Genomic DNA, 25,242 nt, shown 5'->3' with positions numbered 1-25,242 from the left:
AGTTCTTCTACCACCTCTCCACATAAAATTGGGATTGATGAAGCAATTCGTAAAATCATTTCCAAGAGATGGAGAATGCTTCAAATACTTGGTCACCAAGTTTCCATGCCTGTCGGACGCAAAATTGAAGGAAGGTGTGTCCGTCGGACCAGACATTAGAAGGTTTATAGTTGATCAAGAGTTTATCAATACCATGATGGATCCTCAAAAAGAAGGGTGGATTGCATTTAAAGAAGTCGTACAGAAAATTTTAAGCAATAACAAAGATCCTCACTACAAAAAGATCGTCGGAAGAATGCTGAAAGCATTTCAAGCTTTAGGTTGCCTGATAAGTTTGAAAGTGCATTTCCTCCAGTCTCACCTTGACTACTTTCCTGAAAATTTGAGAGCTGTGAGTGAGGAACAAGGTGAACAATTCCACCAAGACATTAAAGAGACGGAAAGGAGATGCCAGGGAAAATGGAGCATTACAGTGATGACAGACTACTGTTGGATGCTTCAGAGAGACATTCCAGATGCTACTCACAAGCGTAAATGCACCAAGAAGAGCCTCACAAGGAAGAAGAATCGAGTTTAGTGCGTGTAGGTGAGCTCATTTCAATTCAAAAAAGGATTTTCATGAAAATATTGTAATAAATTTTATAAGTCTATTTCCATTTATTTTGAGGTATTGCCTTATTTAACATAGTTACCTAAATTGTCAGGAAACGTGATGTCATATGACAACATCACCACCCTTCTGGCTTTCCGCAAAGCCGTCAAGACCTGGCTATTCCGGCAGGCCTGGGGCTGATGAGTTCCCAGCCCCACTTGAATTGCTGTGACTGTTGCGTTGTTTTTAATTTGTTTTGTGTATCTTGTTTCTGTCTTGTTTGTTTTTTGTATTTCCCCCCTTCCCCACTTGTTTGTTAGCCGCCCTGAGTCCCTCGGGAATAGGGCAGCATACAAGTATAATAAACATCCAAACATCCAAAATGGAGGTCATTTTTGGATTCAGCGCACCAAAAAACATAAAGATTACATGGAATAACCAAAATAGCTCTCGGATTTTTTTTTTTTTTTTGCAGACCTGTAATTATAATTAGAAAATTAGAGCTAAGCCTTTCTTTTCAGGTAGCAGTCAGTTTTACTGGAGCTCTGAGAGACACCAAGTTCAATGTTAGAGCACATGAGTTGACAAGAATCAGTCTCTGACATCTGTGTCTAGAAACAAGTTCAGAGCACCGAGCTACGAATCACACAGCCCCAGACTCCATACATTCAATCCACAGAGACTTTATAGATCCAGATGGACGGACACATGGACTGACTGTTTGAAAGAACACTGCTGTACAGAGTTCGCTTCAGTCTGCCATTAGTGTTAAAAGCAAAAAGGCAAGAAACTCACCAGAATGTGTCCTGAGGTGTCCTGTGAGAGCATCCCTTCTTCGGCAGGCATAGCTACAAAAGGGACATTTGAATGGTTTTTCCCCGGAGTGTAATTTGATGTGCCTCAGTAGGTTCCCCTTTTGGGTGAAGGAAGCTCCACACTGATTACAGTGAAAGGGACGCTCACCTACAGCAGATGAAAGGAAAGAAACAACACCTAAGAAACAAGGATTGATGGACCATTAACATCTAGACTGGCTGAAAATCTTCTTTCTCAACATATGTTAGAACCATCTGAAAAATAAAGAACCAATTTATAGCAGCTAGATGGGCCTTAGAGGCTCTTTCCTTCTTTTGTTTGCAAACCACATTATCTGATAATCAAACCCCATGACTTCATTATTCAGCTATTGGAGGCATCTAACATTAAACGGGACACTTCAAGCAGACAAGGGCTAGGCTAAGGAAAGATCAGTTGTCAGCTGTAGAAAAGCTAGGTGGATCAAATTAAGTATGTTATGTTCATATAACCCTGCAGAATGCAAGAAAAGGATACAAATCATCTTTCAATGAAGCGTTAAATTATCTCCACAAAATTAAAACTGCAAATATAAGAATTGTTTATAGACATTTTAAGCTTCACCAATGATAAGTTCTCTTTCATATTTCAAGCAGACATTAGCATGGCCAAATACATTTCTCTACCTGCAGGTAAAGATCCCAAACCATCTAAATTCACGCGGTGGTATAAATTTAACCTCCGAAACCGGAAAGAAGGGGAGAGCATAAATTAATGTTGCCACGCTTCGAAAAGCCGCAGCATATTGCGAGTTTCGTGATTTAGATGAACTACTGGTGGACAGAATCATTAGTGGGGTTTGAGACATAAACCTGCAAAGGAGATTGTTGGCTAAAACAAACCTCACTTTGGAAATTGTGCTAGATGCAGCCAGGGCCATAGAGTCCTCAACTAAGTCGACAGAAATGTTGCAAAAGCACATCGGCCCTAATAGCGCACGCAGAACCACAGAAGTCCATCGCGACACTATCGAATGACAGCTATCTGACAGTGAAAATGAAGTCAACTGCATGTGCATAGAGAAAAGAAAATTGGCAAGAGATTTCAAAAGTGGTTTCCCACCTTGCACCAGCTGCGGGGGAAACCACCAGACATCTGCTTGCCGTTTCCGAGACGCAATCTCTCAATGCTGTGACCACAGGGGGCACCTCACCTGAGTCTGGAGAAGCGAGTTCCCAGTCACACTACAGCAGAAACCCTCTGCCATCCAGGCGGCACAACCAGGCAAGAGGCATGGAAGCCCCAACAGACACAAGATAGGGCAGATTCCAACGATGCATTCTAAACCAAAATTAAGCAAGCCAGCACTCCAAAGAATAAGAAGCTGTGAGTCACCATCCTCCTTGAAGGGTTGCCGTTCAGAATGGAGATAGACACTGGGTCATCTCTGACCATTCTCTCCTGGGCCACATTGAAAAAGGCCATCCCCAGCATCAGGAAACACAGGCTAAAGCACCAAGAGCTACACCTCAGCGACTACCAGGGTAATTGAATCCCTGTTTTGGGATGGGGCACCTTCCATGTCCAATTCAGAAACTTTGACAGCCTGCTGCCAGTGACAGTTGTCAGCGGTTCCCTTCTAAGCCTGCTCGGTTTGGATTGGTTTGAGTCCCTGGGCATGGAGGTGACCGACATCAACATCATATCAATAAAGAGCTGTTGTTTTATCACAAGCCTGAGTCTGCCTCAGTCCTTCACCCGATCCAACACTTTTCATTTGACTATTAATAGCCTTAATGCAGTGTTTCTCAACCTTGGCAACTTGAAGATGTCCGGACTTCAACTCCCAGAATTCCCCAGCCAGCATTCGCTGGCTGGGGAATTCTGGAAGTTGAAGTCCGGACATCTTCAAGTTGCTAAGGTTGAGAAACACTGCCTTAATGTGTCTACTTGCCATTCCTGAGTTTCAAGCCTTTTCTGCCTTGACAGTTGAGACCCAGAGACTTATATGAAGGAAGCTGTTTTTTGCACAAAGGGCTGTTTGGTCAAAGGAAAAAAAATATGTCATGCTGTTCTTTGACAGATACAAAGCAGTTTCTCTAAGTTAATTGTGAAACACTTGATTAATTTAGCTTTGGAGGCCAGGTATAAGATCTTATATATTTCAACCCCTCCCCCCAAAAGGGCACATGTGGAATACTAAAAGGTCACATTATGAAGAAAGGGTACAAGAGGTAGTCCAGGGCTGTACAGTCAGTTGCAGGAAAGCAAAGGATTGAATAAATTAAAAGTTAGTGAAGGATGCTAACAAAATCCACAGGTGTTTCTGTGAATGTCTTCAAAACAAAAGAAAAAGAATCGGAATATCAGCTGCTCATTGGAGACAGCATAATGCTAATGAGTAACAAAGAAAAATTGGAACTATTCAATTCAATCTATCGCATCCAAACAAGACGCATTTTTTAGGAAATTATAAAATAGGGCAAAGGGGTAATATTAAATTTGATCATGATCAAGGACTGCCTCTATTTGAATGAATCTCACATACCAGAGGAACTGCACCCTGGCATACTGAACAAAATAGCTGATAGTCTTGTCAAATTAATGTAGTGTTTCTCAACCTTGGCAACTTGAAGATGTCTGGACTTCAACTCCCAGAATTCCCCAGCCAGAAAATGCTGGCTGGGGAATTCTGGGAGTTGAAGTCCAGACATCTTCAAGTTGCCAAGGTTGAGAAACACTGAACTAATGTATGTACTGTCTTGGATATGAGCTACTACCATGATGTTACTATATGTAAGGAAGACAAATGCGCTTTTAAGTTGCATCCACAGAAGTGTAAATTCCAAATCTCAAGAAGTAATAAATCTATTTTTTTTCTGGATTGGTTAAACTCAAACTTGAATAACCAGGTCTGAATACATTTTTAAGAAGGGGGAGGGATTGGTAAATTTCATGAAAGGGCATCAAGTACAATCAGGGACAGGTTTGGCTGATGAAGAGAGATGGATTGGATGTGTGCTGTCAAATACTTGAAAGAAAAAAGATATTTTGATTCGGGATGCAGGTCATAGAATAATAATAGGCAGACTGAATCCTAATTGAATATTACAAAAATCTTCCTAAGGGTAACTAGAGTTTGGCTGTGGAACCAATTGCTGAGAGAAAGAGGGGGCTCCTATTCAGTAGATCTGAATCAGGCACAGGAATGATATACATTACATGGCACGAGAGCTTCTGTGGTTTTCTGCAATAGAAGCAGAAAGGACATGGCCTTTCCTCCCCCCCCCCCCCACTCCTGAGCTGATTAATTATTTGCTGCAGTCCCACCCCACAAACTCCCAGAACTCCCAGATTTTCAAGGTACAATCGTTTAATATCCCTAACTTAGGAAGAACTTCACTCTTCAGAGCATTGAATGTTTCTGGAAGATGACTCAAAATTACAGTTTGGCTATTCTGTTACTGAGGACAGTTTTAAGTAATTGACACAATACCCATGGCTATGCCCCAATCAATACCTATATATCAAAACTTAGTTGTAGAATTTTGTATAACAGTTTCACAAAAGACTAAGAAATAATTCACGATGCTTATTAATATCATGCCAGAGAACAGCAGCTCAGCAGCTAATTATATTTCATAACCACAATTACTGCCGACTTCTGTTTACACTGGGAATGTTACATCAGCACAAGTGTAAAAAGAAAAACTTCCAGGAGACAAGGCAAGGGATGCGTAATAAACTTATTTTATTTCTTCCAGGTTGATTCACGTGCAAGCAGCTAGTGGCTAAAAAGAAAACTAGATACGTGAAGGCATGAAAGGTAATTCATATATTTGCCTCCATATAGTTACAGGGTATTTTCATTTAGCATATATGGGCGTTTGTATATATATACGTATGTATAGATCTCTCTCTCTCTCTCTCTCTCTCTCTCTCTCTCTCTCCCTCCCTCCCTCCCTCCCTCCCTCCCTCCGTGTGTGTGTCTGTGTCTGTCTGTCTGTGTGTAATGTCAGTTCTGAAATCATATTTCAAAACAGTTCTCATGTGTTATTTCAACAGTAATTTACACTTGCAGCTCGACAGGGTGATAAGAGTTCCAAGGTAACAGAATAGACTCTGCTAGTCCGCAGCCAGAAGATAAACTTTGGCAAAAGTAACCAAGATGGCAGGTTAGACAGAGTCTTAGCTACGGAATGAGTGAGGAAGAAGGTTCCATAGAAAGAAAATAATATGATCTAGTGGTTATCGCACCAGGCTAGAAAATGGGAGACTGTGAGTTCTAGTCCTACCTTAGGCATGAAAGCCATCTGGGTAACTTTGGGCCAGTCGCTCTCTCTCCCAGCCCAACCCATTTCATAGAATTGCAATTGTATAGAACAGTGTTTCACAACCTTGGCAACTTGAAGATGTCCGGACTTCAACTCCCAGAATTCCCCAGCCAGCATTCGCTGGCTGGGGAATTCTGGGAGTTGAAGTCCAGACATCTTCAAGTTGATAAGGTTGAGAAACACTGGTATAGAACACAGGAGGAGTTAGGAGAATTAGGTATGGTCACCACATTGAGTTATTGATAAAAATAATAAAAGTGAGATTTTTTAAAAAATCTAAAATCTAAATAATGCGGTATCTTCTTTGTAGATGACAGCAGTCCAATTCATTCCACCATTTCAGAACTCGGATATTTCATTTGGCTGCATCGTGTTTAGATCATTGTCTCCATCAACCCTGTCAGCCCATCAGTCTGCTTGGTATTACCTTACTATTAATAAAGTTCTACCTTTTACCTAGGAATAACTACCCTTTTCCTTTTTTGAAATTAAACTAAAAGGCTTAAACATGTAAACTACTTTTCCACAACAGGAACGTTTCATTTGATAAAACGTCTGAGCAATGCCTGAGGTCAGGAAAAAACAGAGAACAAAATTACATCAAAACAGAAATAAATTCTGTACGGTTGAGAACATCTGAATAGTCAATGCACCACTGCATTATTCTGAAAAAGGACAAAGAAGTCTTCCTCAGTGGAGGAAATGTAATGGCTCTGAGAAAAATACTGCTTATATAATCTTTTTTTTTAAGATCATAATGTTACTTTAGAAAAATGCTGAAGTGCCTGGAATATAAAATGTCCAAATTATCTCTGCCAGTAGATCATATCCTAACATTTGAAACGGCTTTAAAGTGAATTCCTATGTTTTATATCCAGGGTACATTAGTGACCATTACTTTGTAACACACTGATCTCCATATAAAAACATCCAAACAATTACACGTTTTCTTGAATGTATGAAACAACATTATTGTCAGATGAAGCACTAGAGCTGAGTATTAAGTTGAGCATTACGTGTCATAAATGGCACCAACTTTACAAACCCTCAGGAAGTTTCCGCTAAATCATCTGGGATCTTTTTCAACCAGAGATTGATCCCACAATCTGCTATATACAGAACAAAGCACGGAATTTATTTCTGAGCCATTCTTAATCTTTTCAAGAAAATATGCAGTCATATTTTGCTCTAGGTTGGATATTCCTCATTTCTCAATTTTTCTCTCCTGTTTTTGCTTGTTAATCCTTTGTGGGCTTTTGGAATTTCTCTCCCCTTCCCCGCTTTCTTTTTTAAATCTGAATTTAACATCCCACAGATTGGGCCTCCTTCAGATGCCGTCAGCCAGACAGTGTTGGTTGGCGGGCCCCCGGAGGAGAGCCTTCTCTGTGGCTGCTCCGACTCTTTGGAATCAGCTACCCCCAGAGATCCGGACCTTGCCCACTCTCATGGCCTTCAGGAAAGCTGTAAAAACCTGGCTGTTCTGGCAAGCCTGGGGCTGTTGACCTCACTGTTGAGGTCCAGCCCCGATTAGAATGAATGCATGTGGTTTTGTGAATTTTAAACTGTCTTTTTCTTATTTTCCTTTTCTTTCTCTTCTTTCTTCTTTTGTAAGCTGCCCGGAGTCCTTTGGGATTGGGCGGCATATAAATTTTAATAATAAATAAATAAATAAATAAATAAATAAATAAATAAATAAATAAATAATAAATAAATAAATAAATAAAATAAATAAATAAATCATGATTATGTTTCCATAAAATGGAAAGGCAGAAGATTAGAGAGTATTAGAGAATAATAGAGGCCTAATATTAGAGAATATTAGAGGTAATAAGAAAGTATACCTTGCGTATCCTGATTATGACCCAGTCACTTCCCTCTGGAACTAGCCAGTCATAAAAAAACTTAAGTTGATTCATATATCCACCAAAGGAAATTATTAACATTTTGACATATTGTCAAAATTGTCACTGCATTTCATAAACTTAGGTTTATGGTTTGATGTGTTGTGTAAATTCAGCCAATAATGGGTTAGTCAGTAAACTGTGATTTGATATGTTGCATGGGAACAAGCTTAATGTTGCATCTGTAGAATGTCTGCTACCATGTTTTCTTCTTACAAACCAGATCAAACTGTAATAGCCAGATCCAGGCTTCCTAATGTTGGATGTAACACTGATCTTTTTATGTAGTTTCCTAGTAATTACAGTCTCTCACACAGGCAGGGAAAGCAATCTGGATTTTTATTTTCTGTGAACAGAATCAGATAACTAATATTTACAATATGCAGGATAATTTTTCAGATCTGATCGTTGCCAATTAATGCTAAAAGCAAGCCACTGTACAATATGCCACTCCAGATCAGTACTGTCCTATATAACTGGAAAGGTACTGAGAGTCAAGGAAAGAACCTTTCATTCTGTAGGACTTTGCTCATTTCAGCTGGGCAGGAAAGCGTAGCCAGATGGGTAAGAAACAGTTAATGTCTCTTTATGCAAGGAGATGATATCCTGAAAGAGGCTGTGCTGCTAGAGCTGGATCCTATGATTTTCCTACTGAGATAGAACCACTTGTACAAGTGTCACTGGTCTGAAAGAAGCCGATGACTCTTGCTTTGGGCCTGGATACAGCAACGAAAGACTTCTGTGACTTCTGAAAGGAGAGAAGGACGGGGGATGCTACCGCAATGAACCTTCTAGACCTTTTAGCAGCATTTGATATTATTGAATTAGAAATATTGATAAATGTCTCAGTGATTTGGGAGCTGGGAGAAATCAGAGGTTCCTTTCCTATCTGCTGGACCAACACTAGAGAGTAACTTAAGAAATTGTTTATACATAGGATTTGATTCTTGCTATTCAAAGTTTACATGAAACTGTGGAGAAAGAAATTTGGAATTTTGAGTATGGTATCATCCATACCATACAAAAATGATGTACAACTATATCTTCACTGAATCAAGAAAGGGGCAGATGCTTACAGTTTCTTAGAGGCTATGATAGATTACCGTATTTTTCGGAATATAAGATGCACTGGAGTAAAAACCAAGGTTTTGAAGAGGCAATTTTTTTAAAAAGTAGATAGGTGGATAGAGAGAGAGAGAGAGACAGAGAGAGAAATACAATAGGTATGTAGGGAGAGAGAGAGTGAATAGGTAGGTAGGTAGCTAGATAAAGGGAGAGAGAATAGGTAGGTAGGTAGCTAGATAAAGGGAGAGAGGGGGGAGAAATATATATAGAGAGAAATACAGTAGATAGGTAGGTAGGGAGAGAGAGAGAGTAGGTAAGTATGTAGGTAGATAGAGGGGGAGAGAAAGAGAGAAATACAGTAGGTAGTTAGGGAGAGTAGGTAGGTAGATAAGAGGGATAGAGAGAGAGAAAGAGAGAAATACAGTAGTTTAGTAGGGAGAGAGAGAGAGTGTAGGTAGGTAGATGTTTCCAGGTGTATTTATTCATGTGCTGGAGAAGGAAATCGCTGACAATCTGCAGCACCTAAGACTTTGTTTCTGCTGGCACAGCACTTGATCAATGCAATTCTCATCAATCACTTTAACTAAAGAGCTTTCCGAAAGGAAAAAAAAAGGTTTTGCACTCTGCAAGCCTCCCAAAAATGGCCAGTTTTATGCAAAAACAGCCCCCCTTTTTAAAAAGGCATTGGGGGGCTTGCAGAGTGCTCCTGGGGGTGTGGGGTGGGTCAAAAACTAGTAAAAAACGGCCCATTTTTCGTCAAGAAAATTGCATGCATAGCCTTATGGAGGCTTAAGGAGTGCTCCTGGTTGCTGGGGGAGGGCAAAATTGAGCAAAAAATGGCCCGTTTCTTACTCATTTCTGCCCTCCCCAGCCCCCAGGAGTTCTCTAAAAGCCTCCTACAAGCTCTGCACAGCCATTTGGGTGAAGGGGCTTCGGGGGGCAAAAATGCTGTATTCGATGTATAAGACGCACCCAGATTTTCAGCCTCTTTTTTGAGGGAAAAAGTTTCGTTTTATACTCTGAAAAATATGGTACATATGCTCCAACAAACAGAAGATGAACCTAAATAAGATGACGGAGCAGTGGATAGCTGAATCTCAGACTCAGGAATTAAGAAGATGGTCTCTTCTGACTGAAATCATTCTTTCTTGAAAAACAGATCTATCACTGGAACCTTCCTTTATACAGCTGTGGAAGTGCCTTGATACAAAACTTCCTTGATTTAAAAAGAAACATCCTTGATACAAATAGGGAGAGTAATTACTCTGTGGAAATGGATCATTATCTGGAAGATATTTTATTATTGTAGACATTTTCTGCTGTTGAGCAGTCCCAACAAACATTTAAGTTTCCTACTTCAGGTATGCAGTCTTTTGTATTGTTAAAATATTGAAAGAGGGTGAGAGATCATTTCCAAGGCAAAGCCAAGTCAAATGGGCAGCACACTAATAAAAATACATTGATAATGAAATGAGTGGACATAGAATTGAAAAGGGTAGGGATTCTTTCAAACAGGGCACAGTTGCAAAAAAAAAAGGCAAATTGTCCCTCCGGTGATTGATGGGTCTTACCATTCGAACTTTGTCCTAGCTTCTTCCGAGGTGGCGCAGTGGTTAGGGTGCAGTACTGCAGGCCACTTCAGCTGACTGCAGTTCTGCAGTTCGGCGGTTCAAATCTCACTGGCTCAAGGTTGACTCAGCCTTCCATCCTTCCGAGGTGGGTGAAATGAGGACCCAGACTGTGGGGGCGATATGCTGACTCTGTAAACTGCTTAGAGAGGGCTGGAAGCCCTATGAAGCGGTATATAAGTCTAACTGCTATTGCTATTCCTATTGCAGTCATAAGCTCTGTTGCAAACAGGAAACTCTTTAGCCAGTTTACATAGGAGTAAACTCATGGGGCAGTCTTCCCAGTCATTTGGAGAGAGACTGGGCAAAACAACAGACAGAAATTGGGTTGGCACCTTGCCATTCGAGTCAGCACCAGTACCAGCTAAAACTGGTGTTAACACCCCAATGTTTTATTTCTTTTACAGATGAAGAAGGCTTTTGCAAAGCTGGAGGGGGGAGAGATAAGGCACTTGCTACTGGTCAAATGATTACAAAGGGGGAACATTGGTGAATGGCTCTCTGCAAGTCTTATCTGCCCACAGAAAAGCAAACCTGTCCATTCCAGAAGTGCCCATCTGTCCTTAAGTAGACAGAACAACCTGCTCTGCTCTGCTTAATTTTCATTTCTCTTGGCTGAGGCAAAGGGCCTCAGGAAAACCGCCATCCTTTCCCTACAAAAAAACCTTATTCTGGTTTCCTCTTCTTCTTTCCTTGCAACATTTTCCTTTGACAACACAGGCCTCTTGTTGTTGTTTTGTACCTCACCTTAATCAGCCTCCAGGGGACAAAACTAAGGGAGTTAGTCTCGTTCCCTTCTTTCTTCTGAGGAAAGGAAGCGAGAGAGAAAAGAAAAAGGCAGTTGTACATGGAAGCAGGGAATAGAGAAAAGTTGAGAGAAAGATCATTCTCTCCCGTACAAACAAATCTTCCTTGCTCTTCGCACAACAGCTTGCTAAATAGAAGTTATTTGGGAGCAATATATTTAAAGTGTGAAAGATAGAAACTGTTCCTGCATTTCTGGAGGAAGAGAGCAAAAGACAAAAGACGTTGTCTGGGGAAAGACGCTTACCCTGGAAACAAAGGGAAAGCAGAATGCAAGAGGCAGAGTGAACATGGTCCCTGCCAAATGGGGCTGCAATATTTCTGTGAAAGGCAAGGAAAGAAGGAAACCCTTGTAAATGCTATTCAGACAAGACTGAAGAGACCATCACTTTCAGGATCAAGTTATCAGATAAGTTACTGGAATAGAGTTATTACTGGGCAAAATGCATTACGAAACAAGTATATGTCAAACACATCTACATATAGAAAAATCCATCAACCTCCCTCTGGTCTGCTTTTATAAACATTTCTTCAGAGTAAGGATAGAGTCCTCTCTATCCACGGGCATATTAAACACAAAAATTGAAAAAAAATAAGTCCTGGTTTCTTGGTAGAGTGACTATCTTAGTTAGTCCAGGAACTACCAAGATATCTAATTAAGCAGTGACGGGTTAGACCCTTCTTATAATACGTAACAAAACAAGGGGGAAAGTTCAAGCAAGCTGATCCCAGAGTTCTTTGGATAGGGATGTATTAATCAGTCTAAGGCATTGGTATTTTTAAGGATGGGGGGGGCGTGTTCAGAGGCGGTATTCTGCCGGTTCGCACTGTTTCGGGTGAACCGGTAGCGATGGTGGCACGAGGCTCCGCCCATCCATTCTGACATCATCAAGAACCTTCTGTGCATGCAGAAAGTTCTGCACATGCTCAGACGTGCTTCGTGCGCACGCTCCCGCTACCGAACCAGTAATGAAGAAAATAGAATACCATCTCCAGGAGGTTTGTACACATGAATTATTAGTTTTCATTGCGAATATACAAAAACACACTAAAATTTGATTTCTAAGTCCAGTCTAACCATATGTCATTCTTGACAGTTTCTCAATAAATTCAGATTTCTCTGAAAATTGAGACTGCTTCGCATCCAGAGACTGATATCTGGTAGACTGTTTTCATGCTGAATCTGTCCCTGGTCTCTGTGTCTTTCTTGTGAAGGATGTTCTAATGTTAGTAAATATTTTATATCACCAAGTGGCTTCCAGAAATGGTAGAAGGGGAGGATTTTGTAAATAAAAAGAGAGGTTCATATTAATAAGCCAATTTAGTATATACCTTCACAGTGAAGAGCCAAGGTGGCGCAGTGGTTAAATGCAGCACTGCAGGCTACTGCTAGATCAGCAGTTCAGCGGTTCAAATCTCACCGGCTCAGGGTTGACTCAGCCTTCCATCCTTCCGAGGTGGGTAAAATGAGGACCCAGATTGTTGGGGGCAATATGCTGACTCTCTGTAAACCGCTTAGAGCGGCCTGAAAGGCCTATGAAGCGGTATATAAGTCTACTGCTATTGCTAATATTGCTATTGCTAATATGGAAAGTATCATTTCTCAAACATTATTGTGAAAGAGATAAGAACATGAATTCACGTTTTTTTTAATATTTACTTCTTTGTAAGCAAAGTTTGAAAAGAATTTTTTTTCCCATTACTGCACATGATTATCAAGGATGAATTGGAGAAATGTTAGAGAATAGAGGGAGGCAATATCAACATCAGATGCCAAAGGCAGTCATCACATTTTCTTTTCTTTCGGCTGCTTACCAGTGTGACTCCTTTTATGTACCATAAGCACATTGGGCCCAATGCAAACCATGCCACAGACGTCACATTTCAGTTTACCATTCGGAAGCCGGATTCCTCCCTCGCCTGACAGCTCCTGCATTTTTCTGTTTTCCCCAATCTCCTGGTTTTCAATCAGGGGCTCTTCTAAACTGCTCCCTTCATCCTGCCCAATGATCCCATCTTCCCGCTTTAGATGCTTTCTGCTAGAATCCTCATCATCGCTTTGCATTTCCCGCTTTATGGAATTTGCTGCAAAAGAAGAAAAAGGTGGAGGAAGAGGAGGAGACGTATTAAAAATAATTATGTTTCCCTTACGTTCATTTGTGAAAATAATACACAAATATACTATTGCATTAATCTTACGCATGTGGATATGAACAAGCCAGGACATAACTACAGAATCAAGGAACAGGACATAAATACAGGAAGAGGAGCAGTTGCTATTTTTTATTATTTGTAAATATCATTTGTATCTTCAAGTCAAATTCTTGAGACCAAAGAAGATCCATTACTGTCCTGTAATTCCTTTCTTTATTCCCTTAGATTCAGATGAACCCTACTAATTTGTGAACACGTTTTGTTATATAGAAACACACAAGTTTCTTTATATTGAATTGTGTTATATTTTGACCAACAACCTTTCAGGCAAAGCAGACTCTTTCTACTCTAATATACCAAAAATCACTTTAACTGGGAGATTCAAAGGACTAATCTCGAACCATTTACCCTGCAACATGAGTTTTTACCCCTCCCAATGGAAATCTTACCAAAAGTAACTCTCTTTCAAAATCAGTCCAAACTATTAAAACACTTCATTGGTACACACTTTTCTCTATAGCTAAAATAATATGCATGCGAACAAAAAATTAAATTGAGAAAATGCATCTACTTAAAAATAAAGGAAGTAAATATTTTACTAGACAAGAAATAGACATTTATTTTCTTATTTTGTTTCTTCTTTGTTTGATTTCAGAAACTTTCTTATATCTGTCCTTTGGAAAGAAGACCACAATTAGCGGGGCTAACAATATGCTGGTTGCATGCTTAAAGTATTTATTAACACTATCTTCCCTATCCTGTAATACTAATTTTTTTCCTCACTCCTTGCTCGAATGCAGTAAGAATAATCAATAAAACAAAACACTTTCAGTTTTGAATTACAAAGATATTTAGGTTCAGTTCTTTCTCACGCGGTACTTTATTTGTAGAAATTATTAAGGTCCACACTCCACAGAAAATAACTTTGGTCCCTAATCAAAGCTGCTCTCAGTATTAAAAAGGTCCACTTGTCCTTTTCCTCTGTCCTACATCACTAGAAACCTGCCAGAAGCACTTGTTGCTGTGTGAATATTTCCTCTGCTTCTGGGACTAAGAGGAAAAAAATTGCAGCTCTCCAAGGAGGGGAAGGCTGCTACAGAAGGGATCGCCCGGACTCTTTACAAATAGTTATGTAATTTCTTCTGCCTAGGATAACTTGATACACTGCACTTACAAGTTAACTGGAGTTTTAATCAGACCAATCTTTAAAAACAATGAAGAACTGAGAAATAAATCAGATTTCAATGTACTTGAAAATGTGTCTATTTCTAAATTTGTTTTCTTAAATTTACTTATTTTTACACTCCTTGTATCACTCTTATCTCTTAATCTGTCCTATTTATTCCTGCATTAGAAAATGTTTAAGCTGGTCCAAATTTTGGGGAAATTTCATATCTCTAAAGCACTGATATTTGTAAGGCATATTTCCAAAAGTGATACAGTCAAAGAAATAAATATTCACACTTTTTGTCAAAACTAAACAACATTTTAAAATCAATTTTACTCAAGAGACTAAAAATTATTCAAGTCTTATCACTGTGATCCCTTAAGAATTCGTCAGGAGCGGGGTTTGTCCTGCGCGCAGATAAAATTACACAAGATCTCAGGGGATCAGGAGAGTGTTCTTAACCTTGCTCTGCCCAGAAAGCAGTAGTAGTGGGGGAGAAGGAGCAGCCCTGACCAAAATCTCTGGGAGCAAAAGCGGCCTGGAGCCTCTTCTCCCTCTACCTGTACACTAGGAGGTGATTTTTTGAAACTAGATTTGCCAGACACCTTTTGATCGGTGATCTCGAAACTTGACAACTTTAAGACTTGTAGGTTTTAACTCTCAGAATTCCCCGGGCAGCCTGCTTGGCTGCACAATTCTGGGAATTGAAGCCTACAAGTCTTAAAGTTGCCAAGTTTGGAAGCACCGCCCTCACTTTAGATGGTCACTAACTCCCTCATAATAGCAGCAAATAAACAGCCGTCCTGTTCGAGACTGGAAAAAATATAAAATCTTTTCCCATCAACGTGAATAATGATTATGATGTTTGTGCTGAGGAAAAGGCACAGTAATTATGCTCACTGTATCTTCACTTCCCCATCATGACTGGTTTCAAAACAGGACTTTGGCAAACTGCTGGGAGCAGGCATATGCTAGGGGGATAGAAGACCCCGTGGCTCCTCTTTTGGAGCAGAATTGGAGAAATAGATGCATTAGAGAAGTATTGTTCAAACCGCTTGCTGGCTGGGGAATTCTGGGAGTTGAAGCCCAAACATTTTAAAGTTGCCAAGTTTGAGAATTAGAGAATGGACAGCCACATAGGCGGAGGTAGAGGACTACAGTGAGCCCATAAGCCAGATGCTACCCTTATATTTATTTTTATTTATTAACCAAATTTATATGCCATCCATCTCACTATCTAAGTGATTCTGAGCTGCATATTTACGTATTCCATCTGTATCTCACCTTTCATAAAAATGTCTCCTAGAGGACCAAATAAAAAGCAAACAATGGAATATCAAATAAAAAGCAAGGAATAAACCTTTTTTTTTTCATTTGACCCAATTTGACTCTTATATTCTGAAATCAATATTAAATGGAAAGGCATTGTAGTGTTGATGCACATTTGAAGAACTTTTTAAAAAACCATTGAACATCATGTTTGCCCATGGCCTGCCAGTATGTCATAGTCTCAGGCATGCCTCATTCAGTATCCACAACTCCATTTGATTAGGGAAAAAGGTACTTTTACTGGACATGAAATAGCAATAGCAATAGCAGTTAGACTTATATACCGCTTCATAGGGCTTTCAGCCCTCTCTAAGCGGTTTACAGACTCAGCATATTGCCCCCAACAACAATCCGGGTCCTCATTTTACCCACCTCGGAAGGATGGAAGGCTGAGTCAACCCTGAGCCGGTGAGATTTGAACAGCCGAACTGCAGAACTGCAGTCAGCTGAGGTAGCCTGCAGTGCTGCATTTAACCACTGGGCCACAGCTAAAGAAAAGCAAGATCTGAAGCAAAAAGCTGCGAACGTGTACATATCAAACGTTTACCCAGCATCCTCCTCCCCCAGTTACCCCAACCCAATGTCCAATCTGCAACTCCCAAAGGTGTCATGTGGGGTGCATCTTCAACTGGCCTGATTCAGTTGGTAGGCAGAGACGGTTAACCTTGACCAAGCCTAAACACGAGCCATCAGCAAGCGCAGAAGATGGTGAGACCAAAACTCCCTTCATGATAACTCCTCCAGCACCTAGCAATTCCCCCCCCAAATACCACAAGCCCCCACCCTCCCCATTACTATGGCAGCCGATAGCAAGCAAGCAAAGCAGAGACTGACACAGAGTGTGGTTTATTCTGTACAGGTAGTTCTTGACCTATAATCATTCATTTAGTGACTGAAGTTACAACAGGACAGAAAAAAGAGCCTGGTTCCCCCATGCCGGTCCACATGCCATGTGACCTGTCTACTGCCTTACCTGTGGATAAGAGCATTCAAACAGTTTTAAGCCTCATCTCTTTTCATTTTATTGTGGCTGTGCAAATGATGGGGAAGCAAGTTTTCCTGGTACTTTTTACCACAACTGAAGATTTTCCTTGAAATATGTACACAGCTCTATATTTCATCACTGAAACATTTGGTGAAATTAAAGCAATTTGGATTTCTATTAATATAAGTATAATACTTATATAAGTAAAAGGAACAGAAGGATTCTGAAATGTGAAGAAGAAGCAAAAAACCTCCAAACTCTGAAAGACTGAAGTATTGAATAGTAGAACAAAATACATATATCCTTTCTGTCTCGTGTTTCTGCAGAGGACCCTCATCTATTTGAGGCTCTAGAGCTTTTATCCCGTTTGAAAATCTGCAAATAAAAAACTTTCAAAGGGTGGGGGGAGGCAGGGGTTTTGGCCCATCCAGGCTTACAATATTTATTGTTCTGTCTGCAGTGACAGATGGTATTTCAAAATATATATAAATTAGTTCAGATTGTGAACTTTTCTTGTTTTTATCATTGTTCTTAGAATAAATAAATAGCATGGTGGTATCTCATTAAATCTATGCATCTGTGTATCATCTTGCTGTTTCTACAGTGTTCATCCAACACCTTTGGCTTATGTTTATTTTCTCACATTAGCATTTTTAACCCCCAAGAAAGAGAAAATGCTCACAGAAAATATTTTTGAATTGCTCATATAAAATATTTGCCATTCATCCTCTCTGTTCATCAGCAATTATGCCTTCACTAGTTTGAATGTTTATTTGGGAAAAAATTCAAGAAATTCTAAGTACTTGCAGTACATTATCTAGATTTCTCAATCTGTCAACCGTTCAAAGGACTGATTATTGGACAACCTCTATATATCTCCATGGAGGAATTCCCAAAGTTTACTTCCAGACTGCTGAATACAAGAAGAAGCATGTTCTGTTGCTGGGCACTAGGCAGCTTCCTGAGAAAGTAAAGGCACACTTTGTCTAAGGGGTTCCACCACAAATGCGCGTACAAGAAAAGCGCGTGTGACTAAAGCGCGGTGACAAAACCACACCGTCAAAACCGCGGAGACGAATGAGCGCTGAAGCGCGCCGACAACAGCGCGCCGACAGAAGCGCACTGTAACATAACCCTAAAAATAACCCTAAACCTAACCCTAAACCTAACCCTAAACCTAACCCTAAACCTAACCCTAAACCTTACCTTAACTTAAATCGCGCTTCTGTCGGCGCGCTTTTGACATCGCAGTTTTAGCACCGCGGTTTTGTCGGCACGCTTTTGACGTTCGCGGTTATGTCGTGCCACGTGTCTAAGGTGGGTTTTCTGCCTGTTTGTTTACTTTTTTTCCTTTTGCTTGCTGGTTAGGGAAAACTGAGGGACTATTTATTTAAAATGGTAAACTCATAAAAATCTAGAAGTCTTCAAGCCTTTATAGCTACAGCAATTCACTGTGTAGGATAATACAAAGTCAAAGGATTCCCATTTTATGTAACTCTATCACTGAAACAGATATGATAAATGTGCTGTGACTCTTAACAACTGTGCCCCTTATGCCATAAAGACTGAACCTTGGCACACTAACACAGAGTATAACATTCCCTGGTTGTTTATGCCCCAGGTCCATAGTGAGGAAGATATCATGAAGGTTACATTTTTCCCACAAGATTGATAGTTTTGAATCTGAGCATCTAGCATAACTTTCATCCATATATCTCACAACAGCACATATGAGCTATGAACTATATGCCTGATAAAAACAAGATTGAAGGAATCATTTTAGCTATTCCCAAGGATATGCAAGGCCACATATAATGCTTTTATTTGATTGTTACAGTACCACAGTTTTTGTTTAGCGCAATAGCTAAATTGCTTGTATGGTTTGTAAAACTGTTTCTCTCTCAGGATGGTGTTAGACATTATATTACACAATTGTATCACATTAATATTACGGATAAAGCATAATCCCAGACTAGCGTACCAAATTATAAATTCCTCTTAAGAATCTTAATTTCAAATGTAGCTTGTTATGCAGCATGAGAGACTAGAAGAAAAGAAATAATTCTGGAAAGAGTCTAAAGTTTTGATCCTACTCATGAAACGCAAGTTGCTGACTTTTTGCACAACATGCCCCAAGTTCAGCAATATAATCTATGTATTAATGCTGCAAAATAACTTATTATCCAAAGATCCAGAATAGCTACTGAAAGCTCAGTGTACAATACTGAGTGTACAATACTAAATATGGATAAGGAGATAAGTCTTGCCTAAAATTATATTTTACTGTCATTTCCTTTAGCGATCTGGGACCTCTTAATTAACTCAACTAATATGGGATATAAATCGTGCCATTTAAAACACACTATTAGAAAATCCCATAAAACTCCCAAACAGAAATAGATGTGAATCCTGAGAAGATCAACATTAAACAGTGAGTTCTGCAGGGCAGGAGACAAAAGCTTTGGGCCTTTTTGTTCATTCTAAATGAATTTCAAATGAACATAGAATTGAAGACTGATATATTTTGTTTTTTTCCATAGTTTTTTTGGTTTTTCTTCGTTTCTGCAAAGCCCAGAATTACAAAGGTTGCGACCATATTATGAATGAGAGATTTCATTTCTCAATAGCAGAGAACCCAAGGCAGCCTAGAGGAAGGAGATCATTTTCAATCTTCAGGCAGCGTCTATCACTTTGTCAAGATTTATCAGATTTAAAGGATTACCTGAGCAGGTTTGTTGCAACAAAGCCAACCAGAGCTCAAAAAAATACTCATGAATATACTACATATTATAAATACCTGTGGATACACTTCATATTGTACTATACAAAATCAAGCTCTCAATTCAGAAATGCTCTTAAATTTGTCTTGACATAAAGAATAAATGTTGCCTTATATTACATCTGATGACAAGCAAAGTTTCTGCTAACCTGCTGCTCTAACTACTGTACCAGACTGACTCTGTTTTTATTAAAATCAATTATAATTATTTTATAATAGTAAAAGGAAGAATAGAAAGTGTTAGAGATTAGATATTTTATTTCACACTCCAGCATTGCCTTATAGTTCTTTTCATGGAGATGCAAAAAGACGTACGTAGAAATCATTTCATTTAGCTAATCCTGATATTTTATTCTTATGATAAATATGAATATCTGATTACATATTTCAACATTAAATGTTTTGCCAATGTCCAAAGTCTAAGGTTTCCCCTGCCCCTGATACCTGAGGTCCACTTAGAAACTATAGATGACATGAGACTAAACCTGGAACCTTGACTTATAACCAGTGATGGGATTCAGCAGAACAGGCAGCTAATTTTTTGTTGAGTTCAGTGAACTGGTTATGATAAATCTGTGTTTTCTGGAACACATCTGGTTTTTGTTCAACTTCCAATGCAGGAGAAATGGAGAAGTGAAAAATTGGGGTTGGAGGAGAAGCAAAAAGCAGGCATCTTCCTGGGATTTGGGGAGGGGACAACTGAGGAGTGAACCTATGCAGCTGAGTCAGAGGACCCAGACTCTGACTGAGGTGAAAGGAAAGGGGAACCTATTCCCACTGGGAAAATAGAGGGAACCAGACGGGTAGGCAGAAGAGCAGAATTAAAAGGCAGACCAAAGCCCAGAGAAAGGAAAAGTGAGGAAAGAGCAGTAGGATGGAGGATTCGAGGAGAGGCTTATGGAGAAGGAGAGGCAATTCCCAGGCCAAAGTCACTGAGGCAGCCGTGTGAACTTCGGGATTCCCTCCTAGTGGCTCTTTTGGCCCCATTCACTCTCATTCACTCAAACTCCATGAGGCTCAAATCCACCAGCACACTCGGAAGGACAAATCTCTTTTGGGAGGAAGTTGACAGTCATTGCGATGGAAATGGGTGGAGTTACAATTTCATGCTGGAGGTGCATAGGGAAAAGCACTTGGTTATTGCAACTTGAACTTAGAGGAGAAATGCGTCAGACAAAAGTTTCTGGAAGGCGATTTGTTAGAAACCTGAACTGCACATATGTAGGTATGATAGATATGCCACCGCATTAAAGTGCCGGTAGATGCCAGCCTTCCCTCCAGGAGGCCTGGGCAGCTGCTGGAGAGAGACAGGCCTGTTTCCGAGCCTGGCGCCCAGATGCCTTCACTTCCCCCAAGCATATTTTTTTTTTTGCTAACCTGATTTCCAGCTCTATCGCGTTTCTCCGTTGCGCTTCTCACCATCGTGTGCAGGGAAACAAAAGTTTGTGGGATTAAAAAAAAAGTCCAATCAATTCCAACTTCTCATGAAATAAAAAGATCTCGTGAAGCTGGAATTGATTGCTTGAACTTTTTTTTTAGCCCCACAAACTTTTGCTTTCCTGCACACGATGAGAAATGGGATGGAGAAATGGGAGAGAGATGCGAATCAGGTAGACAAAGAAACGCTGAACAATCGGTTCACGCAGAGCCAGGTTGGCTGTGGCGGGAGCTCATGCTGAATGAATGTTGTGTTTTATTGTTTTATTTTATTATACTCCACATTTTCTTTTTGTGTTTTGTCTTGCACTCCCTTCCTACAAATTGTAAGCCGCCCTGAGTCCCCTCAGGGAAAAGGGCGGCCTATAAATGTCAAATAAAATGCTAAAAAAAAAAAAAAAAATCCCACATGCGCAGTGCAGCTGGAGGACGGGGATGGGCCACGCCTCCCATGGCGGCCAACCCGATCTTGCACGTACCGGTTGTTAAATTATGTGAATCCCACCCTGCTTACAACCATTTGTTTACTTCAAAGACAGTGGAACTGAAAAAAATGGCTTATAACTAGTCCTCACCTGTACAGCTCTTGTAACATCCCCATGGTTACATGATCAAAATTTGGGTGCTTGCCAACTGACATATATTTATAAGGGTTGCCGTATCCCAGGTGATGTCATTGCAATTTGCAACCTTCCCAACTGGCTTTTGACAAGAAAAACCAATGTGGGGAGCCTTTATGACTATATGATTCACTTAACAACTGCAGTGATTTGCTTAAAAATTATCTTGTTTGGAAACGGAAATTTTGGTCCCAACTGAGGTCATAACTCGAGGACTACTTGTATCTTAAACCTAAAAACTGGATATTAAAATGCTAATAGTAACAAGGCTAAAAAATAAAATACTGACTTTTGCTTTTGTTCTATCTTAAGGCTCTGGAATACATTTCAGTACTTGGGGGAGGATGAAGATTTATAAAATCACACACAGAGTTGCCCCAACAGGAATTGACGAAGGAAACAACTCTCCATAAAGAACAGAACCTAAAAAATGAGCCTGTGGACTAAAATGACAAGAGGTGTAAAAGACATTTCATGTTTCTGGGAACATAGAAAGAGCTTTTGGATCTTGCTGGTGAAAAAGGCAGTGAGCCTTAAGAGAAAGAGAAATAGTGGAACAGGAGATAAGACACTGGATCCCAAAAGAGCAGAGGGGACCCTGCAATGCTCTGCAGGAATACAAGGGGAAGGATCAAATGGCTGATGGCTACAGCTGAGGAAGAAAATATTCATTTATTACATGTATACATCCACCCATCTTGCTGCTGTGATTCTGGGCACTTACAAGTTAAAAAATTATATACATATGAGTAATGTGTGAGTAAGTTGGTCTATGATCATAATAAAAATTATGACTTAATCTGTGGGTAAGGGCAATTTATTTGGTATCTGGCTCAGAATACTTGGTCAATGTTGAACCATTAAATGTGCATTTTGTTTATTATCCCACATGCTTTATTCCTGTTATATTCTGCTCTTTTCCCCTTCTGCAATGATCTTCAACATTATATCCACCAAAACATTTCATAATCAAAATTTAGTAAATTTATGACACACGTTCTAAATCAACACAGTCAACTTCCTTTCTCAACATACAGTATATTTCTCAATGATCTGCTGAAGAGCAAAGTTTTAGCCTGCAAACTCTTTCTCGGCATGAAACCACTTTTCACTTTTCAAATTTTGCTCGCTTTCATATTTCATATCCTTTCAATTACAATACTAAACTTAATTGTTTATATATATTATTGCAGGTAGGATTTGTGTAACAACCAGTATTGGGACTGGAAACTCCATTGCTAAGTAACTCATTCATAAGTAAGACATCACATGACAATGAACTTATAACTTTATTTCTGCCATACTATTGTATTATTATTATTATTATTAATAATAATATTATCCTCACTAGTTTTTAAGCAAGGCATCACAAGACTGAGATTTGTGGTTCTACTGCAGGCTTTCCCATTGTTTCTCTTTGATGGAAGCCAGCTGAGAAATGTGACTAATGTTTTACATACCTTCAAAATATATTTCTTCTACTTCTTCTAATCTTAACTGTCCCTTGCTCCATTTGATTAGATTATTTGCACTTTCTCTTCTTGCTATGCTCATTATAAAATGCATTTTTCTATACTTTCCTTATATTCATATTTTTCATCAATCATATACAGTATCATATGCAGTAAATCTAAAGTTAACAAATCTTAGTTTAGCGACTTCCTGGCATAATGGACAGAATTGCTTCCTCTTCTACTACTTAATGTGCCTGGTTTGTAACTACTAGATAACTGCCTGTGATATTACATCTTCTTTTCTAGTGGTGCTGCAGAGCCCCACAGAAATTTAAACAGATATTCATTGATTGATTGTGCCAATCGGAGAAGCATTTGACTTCAACAACACCTTATCTTTCCTATTAGTCTATTAAGCTAAGGATTTATTTTCTCATCCATAGCGTCTTTCACTATCATTTTATTAAGCATATTTTTTCATACTTCCTATCAGCGTAACTCTACATACTTATAAAAGAACTCTTTTCACTCTGTTCTAAAGAATTATCACAATTTTCCTTATGACCGCTTTCAAATTATTCTTTAGTAGTCTACTTTAGCTGATAACACCTTTTTGTATAGAAGTCACACTTTCTCATCCTACAATTATTCGACTTTTACTCTTGATTATTTTCTTTCATACCCATTTTGCCAAAATTCAGCTTGACACTAAAAAATAATGTTCTGCACTCAGAATCTCTTGCTATATCCTTCATTAACTCTACAGTTTTTCCACTGTAAAATCAAATTAATCATAGCAGATTCATTATCAAGTATACGCATGAATACATTTATATTTAAATCACCTATTTTAAATATAAGTTTTCCTAAACAGATATGCTCCAAATAATTACTACTCATTAATTCTTGTATCTCAGTGGCAGGATTACTTTTTATGGACTCTCTCATCTCAATCCCATCCATCCATCCATTTCTGTCACTTACAGGGTAATTTTGCAACCCCACCTAGATCACATTCATTTGTGATATTGTACTATTTTTGCCAAAGCCCATTCCTAGCTTTTATTATTATCATTGTTGTTATTATTATTGTTATTGTTATTATTTCTATCTTCTGGAGCACAACAATCTGTGAATTTCTTCTTTTACAGCATCCTCAGCAAACTACATTGCATCAATTAATGCTTTCTGAGATACCTGTTAGTCTTTATTTAAATGAATATTTTGTTCGAAACCCACTCCACAAAATCAGATCATATTCATTCAGATATATTACATCCTTAACTTTGGTTTCACAAACATGCAACATAACTATTTTCCTTTCTTTCATTTAATTACTTCATGAGCTATTTTGGGATCTTGCCCATATTCCTCAACTAGTAGGTTACATAATTTACTGTCTATACACTAAGGCCCAGCTTAAAGGAAATATTCATTCAACTTTTATAACAAAACAAATATGATTTAACATCTATAACAGAATCACAGTAAAACAGCAATTGAAATGTAAATTCAAGAGAAACAGAAGCAAGAGGAAAGAATAATATTACCCCTATCAGTTCACGAATCCAAGTGACTTAATCTGGTGATGCAGTAGAGGTCATTTGGATTAAAACCAGAAGTAGAGTAAATAAAAGCAATACTGTTGTTGGCATCTAGTATGATAGATGTGGAGAAGTTGCCTTCCAAAAGCAAATTCCAGATTGTTCAAAGAAGCATGAAATAAGAGTGATAAAGAACTTTATTTACCCAGAAAAGCTATGACAATCATGGTTTTCCTGAAAATTGGTAATTGTCAACTTATTTCTTCAGAAAATGGATGAAGGAAGAATCAGTGAACCTTGACTTAATATAATTAATATGTAAGACTTGGTTGAAGAAATGAAAGTAGCAAGAACAATGGGAGGAACATTACATATTTTAATGCAAATTTCTGACTTCAAGTACTCAACTTCTGAGTGCTTACTAAAGGTTGAATTTAAGCAAAAGAAAAATGGCTGAGAATGATACAGATTCTACTGACCGAAATGCACGTGGCTATTAACAGATATTAGCAACACTTCAACATTTCATTACGGCTGATATATTTAATACACAATGATCAAAATAATTATTTTTGTACAATATGAATGAACTTTGCAATTAAAGAGCAATTAATTAATATGCCCTTCTACTTATTCACAGCCTTGAATTCCAG

General features: G+C 39.0%; 1 protein-coding gene across 2 annotated transcripts in view; it reads right to left on the bottom strand.

Moving 5' to 3' along the window:
- The window catches only part of IKZF2 (IKAROS family zinc finger 2), a 113,981-nt gene that overhangs the window by 46,117 nt on the left and 42,622 nt on the right, over positions 1-25,242 (bottom strand). For both annotated transcript variants that reach the window (XM_032235458.1, XM_032235545.1), the window contains exons 3-4: positions 12,935-13,204; positions 1,388-1,555 (exon numbers count right to left, since the gene is read on the bottom strand). In XM_032235458.1, coding sequence (XP_032091349.1) covers positions 1,388-1,555; positions 12,935-13,204 — 438 coding nt within the window. The remainder of the gene's footprint in view (positions 1-1,387; positions 1,556-12,934; positions 13,205-25,242) is intronic.

The sequence above is a fragment of the Thamnophis elegans genome, chromosome 1 (assembly GCF_009769535.1).
Source record: "Thamnophis elegans isolate rThaEle1 chromosome 1, rThaEle1.pri, whole genome shotgun sequence".
Lineage (NCBI taxonomy): Eukaryota > Metazoa > Chordata > Lepidosauria > Squamata > Colubridae > Thamnophis > Thamnophis elegans.
Note: the sequence above shows the minus strand (reverse complement) of the source record. Positions and strands in the feature narration are given on the sequence as shown.